The sequence below is a fragment of the Dipteris shenzhenensis genome, chromosome 1, assembly GCF_047967505.1.
Source record: "Dipteris shenzhenensis isolate YYH24624 ecotype China chromosome 1, Dip_SZ_1.0, whole genome shotgun sequence".
Taxonomy (NCBI): domain Eukaryota; kingdom Viridiplantae; phylum Streptophyta; class Polypodiopsida; order Gleicheniales; family Dipteridaceae; genus Dipteris; species Dipteris shenzhenensis.
The window spans coordinates 73,150,273-73,164,946 of NC_141596.1; the positions used below are offsets into that span (position 1 = coordinate 73,150,273).

The 14,674-nt window shown below is 43.3% G+C and overlaps 1 protein-coding gene across 1 annotated transcript in view; it reads right to left on the reverse strand.

Moving 5' to 3' along the window:
- Positions 1–14,674, reverse strand: part of LOC147906348 (uncharacterized) — a 604,593-nt gene that overhangs the window by 437,558 nt on the left and 152,361 nt on the right. The window contains exon 10 of the mRNA XM_087391025.1: positions 6,809–6,998. Within this exon, the coding sequence (XP_087247151.1) occupies positions 6,809–6,998 (190 nt within the window). The remainder of the gene's footprint in view (positions 1–6,808; positions 6,999–14,674) is intronic.

A 14,674-nucleotide genomic window follows, 5' to 3' on the forward strand; every position in this document is an offset into this window, starting at 1 on the left:
CCAGTTCATCATTTTTTTGTATAGCATTAATAGCCTCATCAGATTTGTCATCCTCTGTTGTTACCCCATGGTCTTTTTCCTGGTACGAGTCATGTGTCTCCATTGCTGAGTCATGGACTAGGCTTTGAGTCACCCCGCTGACCTCTCCACCACCTTGTCTGGTACTTGTCGTCATCATCCACTGATACATCTGAGGATTATTACAAAGACCAAAGGCATCCGTTCATACATTAGATCAGCCAAACTAGGTGCAGATGCTTCCTAGCTTACCTCTTGCACCATCCATGAAGTACTAAGATGAGCCTTAGGACCCTCTTCTGGGCATAACTCCACCATATTGATGGCTAAGGATCCCATGGCCCCCATCCAATCCAAGATAACAGCTTCTTCCTCGTCAGGTCCAGCATGTTCTGACAAGTACGTCAAACTCTCACCATCATCTCGTGTTGTTGTTGCATACGTTTCATCTTGGAAGGGTGAGTCCTCCACATAGGCCAACTCTTCTTTTCATATGGGCCAATCCCCAAGTGCCCATTGCTCCTCCTGCTTCTTCAACAAAATCCTCTTCCCCAAATTCCACACGTCTGTGATTAGTCCTACCAATCACCATGTCTATCTCCACGGATGTGGATCCCAAAGGCAGCCGAGCTTCATCACTTTACCAATCTTGAATGGCCCTTGCTGATCGCAACCATGGTCTACCAAGAAGTAGGGGATATGTCTGCTCACCTTCCATCATATCAAGTACAATAAATTTGGACAGGAATGTAACTCCCCCAATTTTCAAGCAAACACCTTTGATCGCCCCTTTTGGCTTCACCTTGCATTGATCCGCCATGCGCACTTGAAAATGAACATCAGTTGTCAATTTTAAACCCAATTGTTGGAGCGAACCTCTCGGCATGATGTTCACGGCTGTCCCACCATCCAAGAAGACATCTTTCAGCTCCACTCCGTTGATTTCCACCGTGAGCTTAGGACTTTGTTCACATGTGAGGGCAGCATAGACTCAGCAATTGTCTAGTGTCACCCGTCTTGAACTGGTACTGTCTCTGGTGTGGGCCCGGCCCTGAACAGATCCCCTTGGCGACCTCCTGGCATGCGATTCAAGAATGCAATAGTCTGATGCTTGATTTGTGGAGATAATAGTAAAATCCATCAAGTCTTCAATCAAAGAATAGGACTAGACAGTAGTAGTAGCCTTCAGTCTTTTCATATTAGTCAAAATCAAGCTGTTTTGGTATCATGTGAGTACTTGTCCATTGCTTTCATTTTCTTTCCATTTCATTTCCATTATGCTTGTTATCTTTCCTTTCCATTCCTAGTGTTAGCTTGCTTCTCTCCCTACCACTATGATCTTTCATGCGGTATCAGAGCCATGTTCCTAGCCCTGCTCTCTCTTTCCCTTTCCCTTCCAAGAGGTTGAGGTGAGGGAGGCCAATGAAGCTACTCTATCTCATCCTCCTTGGAAGGCTGCCCTCTTCTCTTCTTCCTTAAGCTCTCTCCTTCTCCTACCCAAGCCTCATCAACGGGAGCTGATTTACCTCGCCAGCAACTACCCCTTCTTCAACCCAAAATGCCTCACCAACAGTCTCTTCATTTGCCTCGCCATTAGTCATCTTGGTAGCTTCACCTCCAACTGCTCCAGCCTGCTGCAAATTGGCTAAGCAGGCCGTACAGTCCGTAGAGTCTGTACAAACTGTACGGACTGTTTTCGTGCAGTCCCGCCTGCCCATACAGCCTGCCCGCTAGACACGCTTTTGCCCTCGCCATTTTGCCTTGGGACTGCCACCAACAGTAGCTGCTCCAACCTCAATTGCAGTGCCACATTTGCTCCTTCTGCCTAACCTTCTCTTGGAGCTGCTGTCCGCAAGTTGGTGCCCGTATTCTGCCCGTCATTCTCTTGGAGCTGCTCTACTAACTTTACAATTTCTGTCCTTCTATTTCTATCTGCCATGAAGAAGTTCCAAACTTGCTCCAGCTCATGAAGAACTTATCAAGGTGATCTTTCCATAGTTAAAATTGCATTTCTACTCTTTTCCAGCCATGGAGTCTTCCAAATCAACTACCATTTCATTTGAGAAGTTTAATGGTAAGAATTTCCCTACATGGCAAACAAAGATGCATCTTGTACTTATGAAAGATGGAGTGTGGAATGTTGTGCGTGGCAAGGAGAAAAAGCCACAATCAAATGAAAAGAAAATTGCACACTGGGAGAATCTAAATGACAAAGCTCTTTCTCTCATTGGTTTGGGGTTGGGTGATGACGTTATTCATCACTTTGATTTTGACTCCACTGCTTACGACTTATGGACTAAGTTTTAAGAATTGTTCGGCAACAAAATCATCAATTCAAAGGTATTCCTTAGATAGGAATTCTTCAAGCTGCAAATGAGGCATGAAGACTCTCTTCTTGCTCACTTGAATCATATGGAATCCCTTGTCACTTAGCTTGCTAGTCTGAAGGCCCTTGTAGGGGAAGATGATCAAGTTGTTGTGCTCCTCTCGAGCATTGAGGAAAATTCTAAGTACCGCGAGATCATACCAGCATTGCGTGTGACACAAATGGATTATCATGATATGGTTGCTATGCTTATTGATCATGAAAGACGGTATGCAGACACTCAGGACTCCACTGTACTGTAGTCCAAGGGCAAAGGTAGAGGAAAATTCAAGCCTTTTAAATGCAATCACTATGGGAAGCTTGGTCACACCGCTGCTTCCAGAAGCTTGCCAAGCAACAACACAAGGATCATGTCAACTTGGTTGGAGCTGCAACAAGTGGAGACGAAGAAGAAGATGATGCTTCGACAGCGACTCATGCTCTTACTGCCGACATCAGAGATCTCTCTCTCTCTATTCAGAAGTCTATGTACCTGATGATCGGGACTTTTGTTTCTGATCTATTTCTATGTGTGCTTGGGTACTTTGCCCTCGGTAGTCCCCAAAAAATGCTGAAAGATTGGGGCAACTTCAGAGGCACTCTTTGGAGAGTTCCACCCTCCTCTCGCGAAGAAATAGACAAGTAGCCAGTCATGTGGAATGACTCTATTTTAGATGTGCATGGCAGATCACTAGGAGTGTCACATTATATGCAGTGGTCTAGATGGGAGAGGGGACCTTCTTCCACAGTAGGTGCCTAGAAGGCTTTCAAGAAGCTTCCAGAGGATCAGAGTTTCTTATCAGTTGGCCACCTTAGAGGGAGTACAGTCAGGATGCACAGTCAGGATGCAAGCAGCCATACCAACAGAGTGGATAGATACAAAAGACATGCCTATCATAAAGTCCACTTGGTTGGGAGCTTTTATGGGGACGGGTATTCCTTTATAGGTTATTGCCTTGCGGGATGCACTTGAGGAGACCCTTGTTTTGGATGTTCAGTCGAGAGGCAAACTTTTTAGATCTTCAGATGATATTCTTTTGGAGGTTCCTTCCATCCTGTTAGGATTGCAGGTTACATGGAGTGGGACAAGGACTCTCAATGGTATCTTGATCCTGACCCTGTTCTCCTGGCACTTGGGTCTTGGAGACTTTGGTTATATGATGGGTCCCCCCATTAGGTTCTTGCAGTGGGACCCAGGGAGTGGGAGTGGATTGATGAAGGGCACCGAGAGAAGAGCATCGCCTTCTTTCGTTACACTGTCAAAAATGCCAAGAGATTTCAACTTAGTAGTAGAGGTTGGAGGCCCTCTAAATCTCCTCATTGGGTTAGTTTTTTTGGATTTCTGCAGAGGTGCAGAAAAACTTTTGGAGGAGTCTCTGGAAATCCCTCAGGAATAGAAAGATCACTCTCTTCTTTTGGCATTCTATGCGTGAAGGGAACATATGGAGATCCAAGTTCGGGCTGACCCTACTTGTCTACGATGCCACGCAGTAGTTGAGTCAGTTCAGCATTGCCTCTAGAAGTGAAGATAGGCGAGGGCAATCTGGAAGGGTGTTGCTAGGATTTTTAGCATTTTTCATAGAGCACCCTTCTTCATGACTTGGGGATTTAGTGGCATGGTTATGTCTTACTGGCCCTCAGGTGTTTTTTGAGGGACATGATTCATACTCAGCATTCATTATACGATGACACTCTATGGAGTCTTGTTCTCTCCAAGATGTTCCCTTCACTCCTTTCAGAGCTACTCCGGTGGACACATCATGGGAGATTCTGGCTAGCATTGCAGCTTGGCATATTTGGAGGGCCAAATGTACGGAGGCGATGGAGGGTTCTCACGTGCACCCCTCCCAGTCTATGGCTAGTATATGAACGGACACTATACACACCTTGGTGGCCGAGAGCATGCAAGGATCCTCTAGAGCAGCTATCTACTGCCAGGAGAGGTACTTTTTTCAGAGTTTGGAGAGGATCTCCTTTCTTCTTTGAGTCTCCTTCAGGGTTGAGGTGGCACTTTCGGCCTCCACCTTGGAATTTTTGTTAGCTCGTTTTGAGCTGGTTTTTTTCTCATACATGACATGATGAGCTCCTGCATTTGAGCTTGCTCTTGTGGTTTTCATTCATACTTAATCAAGAAACCTTTTTGATTAAAAAAAAGATTAGTCATTTGATTTACATTCACCACTTATATTGGTGCCCATTAAGCTTCCTCATTGGAAAGCGCACAACATTTCCACATGTATTTCAAGTCATCTATGGAATGGATCGTAGGATAGAAGAATAGTTTTTTGGATCTCCTTATACTTTTGGTTACTCTCGCATATATAAACACTAATAGGCACTAGACAAAGCTCGTTTAGCAAGTCATAGAGGGATGATCAGCTGTCTACATCAGGATCATCTTGCCCCACCATCCTCATTGTCTCAGGCTGCAAGCACCATTTGGGAGATAATTGCCTACATCAGGATCAGCTTGCTCTATCCTCCTCCTCACTGACTTAGGGTGCATTTCAGAGATGACTCAGAACGTCATATCAACACACATATGGAAGGCTAGATGCTCTGATATTCTAAAGCATCTCTTTAGTCTTGCATCTAATACTCTGAAATTCTTTCTTTCTTTCTTTAATGAGATCTAGGGTTGTTTGCAAGGATGACTATAGAGTAGCTCATGATTGTCAATAAAATTTTCAGAAACTGGAGACATGGTTTCCTCTTCTCTACAAGTGTGCATAGTTTTTGCCCTTTTCTTTTTGGCAAAGAAAATACTTCTATTATGTATGACAGAAAATCCAAGAGCAAGCTCAAGGGAGATGCAAAGTATGAGAAATCTAACACCCTAGTAGGGCAAAGTCAAGCTCCTATAAGAGAGCTATAAAAAATCCAATTTGAGGCTCAAAGTGAAACCTCAACCTTGTGGGGACTCTGAGAAGAATGGGGAGCCACTCCAATCCCAGAGGAAGACATTCCTCCAAGTAGAGGCTGCATGGGAAGATCCCTGCATGCTCCCCCATATGGCCACCAAGGTGTGTACAGTATTTGTCTGTATTGGCCAATGTGTGTGCAGGGAGGACCTAGAAATCATCCCAAAAGACCTTTGTGCAGGATTTCCAAATACGCAACTTAATTAACATGTGGTAGTTAATGAGAAGACCCTTATCTCCTTTTTCTAAGGTCTCTACGGTCTTCTCTTTTGGGTGAACTAAAAAGTTGACTTGCCATTCTAAAACCATATTGGCCATCTTTTAAGTGTCCATTCTCTGAGACAAGGAGTGTCCTTGCAAAATGTTGTTCATAATCTTTTTTTGAATACAATCTAGCTTATTATTTTCTTAGTGGCAAAAGAGATCTCGTCCATTGAGAAATTCAATGGTGAAGGGTTTCATTCCTAGCAGACGCAAGTCAAATACTTGCTCATGTTTAAGGACTTGTGGATGTATGTCAACAAGAAGAAGACTCAGAATCTTGCAAAAGTTGATGACATCACTACTATGCTCGCTAGAATCTCCCATGACGTATCCATAGAGGCATGTGTAGGTCTATAGGAAGAGCCATGAATGTCGTCCAATGAGCATGACTCAACTAAGTGTCGTCAAACTGAAAGAGCACAAGAAGAGTCATGTCTCTCATAAAATACCCGAGGCCCCTAAAGAGAAATCCAACTATCTATCCTTAGGTCATGAATAAAGGATAACGCATAAAGGTGTTCATCAAGCTAGCAATCCCTTTCCAAATGATCCTCGCCTACCTGCAGTCTTGTAAGCAATGTTGAATAGACTCGTTAGTAGAAAGGCAACAAATATAAGTAGAGTTTGCCTTAAACATAGACCTACTGGTTTAATGAAATCCCTCCATGAATAGAAAGCTAGAAGAAAAGAGTGAATTTCTATTCTTGCAGGATTTCAAGAGAGAATTTTTTCGTGGCCTATATGGTGAGGATTTGTGCAACCAAAAGAATTTTCCTCCAAAACAAATCCAAGATTTGTGTAACAAAGGTAAGAGTTTTCTTGTGCATTATTTTCCTTCTTTACAGACATATCCTTCTCTAAAGAAAGAGGAAAAACACAATCATGGTAGGGAAGCTATTTTATTGATATCAGCTAACGTCCTTTCATTAAATGTGCATAACCAAGGAATAGGTCGGAGCACGATTTTATGTGTGGACTTTCATCCCCTTAATGTACATCACTAGCCCCAACAGCACAAATAAAAAAGCTTCCAAACTCAAACCTCTCTTGGATTTTTCCTTTGCACATTGATCTCTACTCTAATCAGATCCCATGCATCAATATTTCATAGATAATTATATTTTTCATGCCACAACCAAAAAACATCTTTATGGACTTTTGATTACAAAACATAGTTTTCAACATGGATGTCAAGAAGAAGTGCATCATTAGGTAGAATAAGTGATGGGAAAAGACATACCTGAAAAGGGGGTACCAACTACAGCCAGCTTTAGTTGCATTTGAGAAAGGAAAGATGGTGGTACCGGCTTTTTAGAATTTTCATTAAATCTGAATAGTTCAGCCAAAATTTTTCCCAACTCTTTGTTTGTTCCTACTATGTCCTGCCCTTTCCATTCGCCCTGCTCTTGCAAGTAATCCATTGTTGCTGCCTGCAAGTTTCTAGGATGAAAGAATCAGACAGTGGACCCATCCAAATCACACCAACGTACTTAAATCACAAACTAAGAGAGAAGACTCCAGCAGTTGAAAAACAGTAACTAGCTTTTACAAATTGCACATCGGAGTTTTATGACTCCTCTTTTTACTTTACAAAACATAGGACATCACGTTTGAGGAGCAATTGGCACCACTACTTCTGAGAAGCAATAGTGGGCATTGGGCATTACTACTTTTGAGCATGAAGACAAAGCTCTTGCATTGGAGCTCGCCCAAGCTATCCTTGGCAAGTAGAGTCGCGGTTGCCAACCAGGTTTTTCTTGCTACTATGTGTTACATAACCTCTTGTTGGAAATATTGCATCAGCCAAGTGAAGCGACTCATCACGAATTTCATCTAGTCAGGCGGGGATGGCCACCTAGGTAGGGCCAAGGTGGCTTGGGACATCTTCATTCAGCCACAACCGAGAGTAGGGCTAGGCATTGTGGACCTAGAGTGCTAGAGAAAAGCATAAAAAGATCCTCCTTAAAATGAGGTAGGAAAAATACAAGGCTGAGGCTGAAATGCCACCGCAACCGTATAGAGTAGAATCTGAGAAGAATGGGGAGTCTCTCCATTCCCTAAGGAACACAGCTCTCCTAGCGGAGGCTCTTCTCGAAGATCCATGTATGCTCATCCAAGTGGCCATCAATGCGTGTATAGTATTTGTCCAAATACTAGCCAAAGTATGAGGGGGGTGGATGGTCTATAACCTCTGTGCATCTAGCTCTCTAGATATACCATGCTGAAATGCTAGCCAGATTCTCCCAGGAGGAATCCACTGAAGCATGTGCTGCTCTAAAAGGCAGGGCTGGTACATCATCTAGAGAGCATGACTCTACTAAGTGTCATCGAATCGAGAAAGCTGAAGAGGTGTCATGCCTCTTATAAAATATATGCGGGCATAAAAAGGGAAAGCCAAGCAACTAAACCCCAAGTCATGAAGAAGGGGTGCCTGGAAAAGGTGCTGAAAATCCTAGCGATCCCCTTCCAAATGATCCTCACATGTCTACAGTCCCATAAGCAATGTTGAACTGATTTCACCGCAGAGGGACAACGAGGACACGTGGAGTCCGCCCAAACCTGGAAGTCCAAAAATTAACTACAGTCCACCATGAATGGAAATCCAAAAGAAAAGAGTGATCTTTCTATTCCTATGGGGTTTCCAGAGTCTCCTCTAGAAAACATTCTGCAAATCAGCAGAAATCTGAAAAATCTCCCAATGAGGAGCTCAAGAAGTTCTCCAACCTTTGCAGCTGATCTAAAACCTCCTGGCATTACTGGCCGTGTAGCGAAAGAAGGGGAGGATCTTCTCTCGGTGCCCTTTGTCAATCCATTCCCACTCTCTTGGGTTCCACTATAGATACTTGATTGCGGACCCACCATAGAGCCAAAATCTCCATGAACCCAAGGCCAAGAGAAGTGGGTCAAGATCTAGGTACCATTGAGAATCCACACCATGCTCCACAAAGCCATTGACCCTGATAGGCTGGAAAGCAATCACCAAAAGAACATCATTTGAACATCTAGATAGGCAGCTTCCCATCTAGATATCAAAAACCAAGGCATCCTCGTGTGGTAGTGGCAAAGCAATAACCTGAAGAGCAATGCCCAATCTTAAAAGGCTCCCATCCAAGTGGTACAAGAAGTGGGCATATCATCCGTCTCGATCCAATCTGCTGGAAGGCTGCATCAATCTACCGAATCCTTCCTGTACTTCCTCTGAGATGACTCATTACTTGCAATTTTCAATCCTCTGGAAGCTTTCTGAAAGCTTTCCAGGATCCTATAGAGGAGGAGTGACTGTACTTCTTGTATGGTTCACGACTAAAAGTAGTGGAAAACAAATCCAAAGTAGACTGTTTTAGCTGTTGAAGTTGTAGACAATCATATAAGGATAAATGGACAAAATAGTATTTGTTAGTCATTGTTGACTACATTACAATGCTATTTAATGTAATAAATATGGTTCAAAAAGCCTGGTAGAAAATCCATGTTAAAAAAGAAGCCTTACTTCCAATCTTCTATTGCATTTCCCAAGGTTCCTTGAGAAAGGCATACCAAGAAATCGATCAGCTAAACAACTCGATAAGCGATGCAAGAAGTCCTTAGCCTCCATACGCAATGCCATAGCAAATGTGGTAGGCGTACATATATAAGGTGAGGTATATCATATCTCACGTCAATTTCATTGATTATTTGTCATTCAAGTGGCCACCCCTCTTGATATCATGTGTCCACACCTTTACAACTCCTATGCTTGCTGAGGAGATCCTTAGAATCTGTGCAATGCTATGGCAAATGTGTAGGTGCTCATGTATAAGGTGAGGTATTTCACATCAACTTTATTGGTTATCTGTCATTCAAATGGCCACCGTCTTGACTTCATGTGTCCCTACTGAGCCTCCTCTTCCACCTAGACCTCTTGTATCTCTTGTGCCTCCTCAGCCTCTGCTACCTATCATTCCTTTCATTCCCCTTCCTTCTGTTTCTCCTCCTATACTTGATGATCCTCTTGAGCCTCTTGTACCTTCAAAGGCAATAGTTGCTACTATGCCTTTGGGGCCACCAGAGGTTGTGACGGTCACTCTTTAGGGAGAGCATCAAGTCAAGACACAAAGACAGACACAGATACAGAGATGGAGGTGACATGCACCTGTTACAAAGACACGGTCTCCTACAGAATCACAGTTGGCCACTACAACGCGAGAGTTAGAGATTGGAGGATCCCACCCCTTGCTGCACTCCCAAGAGGACGCAGTCATGATGCCACCACAAGACCTTTGTAGAGTCATAGTGGTGGCCTCCTTCCTTCACAGTGAGAGCAAGAAATAGGAGGTGCTTCTCTCACCTGGTAGCCTCAGGAAATCCTAGTTGCATCTTTACTGAAGGATGGGATTATCTTCCCGATAATGGGTGACTGAGATCAACTGACCCCAGTTACATCTCACGTGGTGTTACTTATTGTGAGGGATACTCAAGGGAGCAGCTCACACTCTCATATCTTATTGCAATCTGGACAACCTTGTCGCTCTATTATGGTTTCTGTACCTATGAGAAATGTCTTATAGGACTCACGTGTGAGTCTGCCGGTTGCCGGAGCCTTGAATTGTCTCTGCTAGATAGAGGTCTTATGCACACGTGGTCTCACAATTTTTGATAGGTTATATGCTTGGGTAACCCTTGCAGCAGAGATGGAGGGACACAGTTATAGCCCATATTTCCTTCCATTGTTGGCATCCCCGTACTTACCCTAGAAACTCACTGCACCTATACCAGGAGAGGAACCTACAGTCTGTATCTTGAAGTCTTGATGCATTGCTACAAATTAGTGTTTCCAAGCTAGGTTACAAGTTGGTAGGCAAAGGTTTCCCCTCTACCTTCTGGTCTCATTTGTCACCAAGTGCTACGAAAGAGGGCTATCAAAGACTTGATCCCATCCCACTATTTTGCAGACAGTTAGGCGAGTTGGAGGAGTATCTAGGCTCCATAGTTTCTACCAGGGAGGGTCGTATCCTGCACTCCACTTTGGGTGGTTCAGATTACAAGAGTGAATTATGGACACCTGATTAGATTGATAGCAAGATTTTCAGATAAATGATACAGAGAACATAGCATTTGTTTTCCATAGCTTTGTTGGATCTCAAATTTGCCAGTGTCTGTGGGTACTTCGATCAAGCTTTGGAGGATAAGTATTGCTTCTTTTGTCCTTCAAGGTCCATGGAAAAATTCTCTTGGACACGTTGGTTTGACATTTAGGACCTTGCTTTGAGATGGAGCACCTTCTCACTTGAGGATGCTATCATTTTTCAGTTGAAACAGGTGTAACCTTTTGTCAGAGAGAGTTTGTAGGCTTCCCCTTCCTCGAGTAACATCCATGTTGTTGCCAGTGGCACCTCCTCACTTCTATGTCTAGATTATTCATCATCATTTCATGGAAGGTGAGGGGCCTTAACGACCACAAATTCATCACTGGCCCAAACAGCCATAGGATGGAAGTGTCTAGACTATAGATCTCTCATACTCTCCTTTTTCCCTTTTTTTTGCAAAAAAATACTTCTATTAAGTATGAAAGAAAACCGCCGACGATCAAGCTCAATGCGGGAGTACATCCTGTCAATAAAAACATGAGAGAAATCAAAGCTCAAAAAGAGCTAGCAAATAACCAGGGTTGAGGCTGAAAATGCCAAGTCAACCCTAAAATAAAATTAGAGAAGAAAGGATATCCCCTCCAAACTCTAAAAAAAGTGTTCCTCGTAGCAAAGGCTGCTCTTGATGACCCCTGCATGCACGCCCAGATGGCCATCAAGGTATGTATATGTCAGTCCAAATATTGGCCAAGGTCTGAGAGGGGTGAACATGGGATCCATCCAATGCCTCTATACATCTAGCTCTCCAAATATGCCAAGCTGCAATACTAGCCAGGATCTCCCATGAGATGTCTACCGAAGCATGTGCAGCATTGAAAGGAGTAAATGGAGCATCCTGAGAGAAAGCCAAGCCACTGAGCCCCACGTCATGAAGAAGGATGAAATATGGAGAGTACATAAGATCCTTGCAAAACGCTCCAGATCGTCCTCGCCTGTCTACACCCCCAAAGACAATGTTGAACTATCTCAATTGCAGAATGGCCACGAGGACATGCAGGGCCAGCCCCAAACCTAGACCTCCACATGTTCAACGCAATCCCTCTGTGAATAGAAAGCCAAAATAAGAGAGTGATTTTTTTATTCCTAAGGGATTTCTAGAGTCTCCTCCAAAAGTTTTTTTGCACATCTGTAGAGATGTGAAAGCTATCCCAATGAGGAGAATAGAGGGCCTCCAACCTCTACAACTAAGCTGAAATCTCCTGGCATATCTAACAGTTTAATGAAAGAAGGGGATGCTCTTCTCTCGGTGCCCCTCATCAATCCACTCCCACTCTCCAGGGTCCCATTGCAAAGATCTGGTAGGGACACCTCTATAGAGCCAAAGTCTCCATGAATCCAGAGCCAAAAGAATAGGGTCGAGATCTAGGTATCACTGTGAATCTGTATCCTGCTCCATATAGCCTGCAATCTTGACCGGCTGGAAGGGAACCCCCTGAAGGCTATCATCAAAAGACATATGTATCCTCCCTCTAGACCGAACGTTAAAAACCAGGGTATCCTCATGTGCATCCCGCAAAGCAATAACCTAAATAGGAATATCGTCCCAGCGAAAGCACCCAACCAAGTGGAATCCGTAAGGGGCATATCATATGTATTCATCCACTCCACTGGAATGGCTACATCAATTTGATAAATCCTCCCTGCACTCCCTCTGAGATGACCAACTGGAAAAACTCTCTGATCCTCTGAAATCTTTTTGAAAGCTTTCCAAGATCTCACAGTGGATGTAGGGCCTCTCTCCCAAATGGACTACTATATATAGTGCGAAGTGCTTAGTGGTCTGCCATGCTCATCAAGTATGCTTTCATTCCACATAATAGGTTGCCTATCAATTTCTTTACTAGAGGAGCATGAAACTCTCTTAATTGTACTTCTGAAGCTATCCCAAGCTTTCAGAATAGCAGCCATAAGAGGAGAGGAGGGAGATCTGATCAGGATTGAAGTAAAAATCCATCTAGTACTGTCCATCCAATCTCCTCCCGAGGTGGGAGTACAGGACTGTATGATGTATCTGATACTCTCTTTGATCCACCTCCCTGGGGTCACTTTCAAGCTTTATACTTATTCAAGAAGATAAGCTGTCTTGCATGGCAAGATTTACAGATGCAAATCATTGATCAGGGGTCAGAGTAGGACTATTTGGAGTCCAACAGATGGCACTAGATGAGAGGTTGCATTTGTCTTTCTGCTAGATCAGTTAAAAACATGATTCAGAAGGGAACATTAGTGGAGAGTAGGGCAATTTACATCATCATTTAGATTGAGAATACTACTATTCTCAACATATATGCTCCCACTATACAAGGGCGGAGATGTGTCTTTTGGAGGAATCCTATGGAGACTCTTCCTTAGGTTGACACTTGAATTGTTAATGATTGGGAACTTGACAAAGGAGGTTCAATATGTATTGCATCAGAGCTTACCACCTTGGATCACTTTCTGGTGGTTCTTATGATCGTTGAGGCTCATGAAGTGTGCCGATCTGCTAGCATAAGGATTCTAGATGTATTGTATGTAGAGGAGGCTATGGAGACATGGGTTTCACATTTGCAGGGTGGAGTGTCATCCACGTCACATATTGCAGCAGCCCTGTCTGGTGTCATTTGCTCGTGTGGTTGAAGTAGAGTCACTTGCCTTCCCTTTACCTTTGGTTGTGGTGGATTCACCTTCTTGTGATGATTGATTCCCTGGCTTGACTAAATCCCACAAATTCTCCTTCATAAGCACAAATTTGATTTTCATTTGCCAAGTGTGGAAGCCTTGGCCATTGAACTTATCTATCTTAAAGGTGGCCATGAGAGGGTGTTACCTTTATATTTAGGCAGTGTCTGCTCACTTACAAATGGTTATGAATCTCAACCATACAAGTGCATATTGCAAGCCATAAACTCAGAAAATCCTAATCGTTTTGCATCAAAATAATAGTATGGTTTATGTGATTTTTCCTTCACAGGTTTTGTCACCTTCCGATTGACATATCTAGGTGCTTGTTTCTTCTTCTTTGCTTTCACATATGAAGCATTGGAAGAGAAAAAAGAGCTAGGAATTCTGAAAAAGCATTACTGACTGAAAGTGTTACTGATAGAAAATCCTCCTCAATACTCACATGAACTGAATTCTATCATCAAATGTCAAAGAAATGCCAAAATGACTTGCAGAATACTAGATCATCTTGGAGGTCAGAATTCACACAACTAGAAAAGCTATTGAAGGGGATTTCTATGCAAAAGTAAATCTTGTATACCAAAGAAGAGCCAATAGAGAGCATTGGCGAAACTATGAGGTATAATGTCCGGGAGAAGTGCACCATTTCCAATTAGAGTTTCTGTGATTTCGCCTCACTCCACCAAGCATTTGGGCTCATATTTGAACACAAGGTAGCTTATGGCCTTGCCCACCCGTGGCTAGTGTTGGGATATGTGTGATCAAGGGCTTACTAGGTGCATGTCTGCATCCACTTGCAGTCATATGGTTGTGTGTGTGTGTGTGTGTGTGTGTAGAACCCTTAAGCATTTGGGTAAACATAAATCCCCTAGCTGGGATGGTCTGACGGTTGAATTTTTCGAAGCCTTTTGGCCAGAAATGAAGGGTCCAATTCTGCAGTTTATTAATGCAGCATGGCAGCACCAACATCTTCCCTCAGCTTGGAAGCATGGTCTGGTGAGGCTTGTGCCCAAAAAGATTCTTTGTGAGACTATGGATGACTGGAGACCAATTACTTTGATGCCGGTGATATACAAACTGATTGCCAAAATGTTAGTACATCGGATAAAGGATATCCTTCATGATGGACTTCATCCCAGGCAATATGGTTTTGTTCCAAGACGGCATATACATGACAATATCACTAACACTCTTATTGCAATGGAATATGCTAAATATTCAGATCAAGATGTGTTGGTCATGCAGGTGGATGTGGCAAAGGCGTTTGATACAGTACAATGGGATTATGTCTCTCAAATCATGCAAAAACTTGGTTT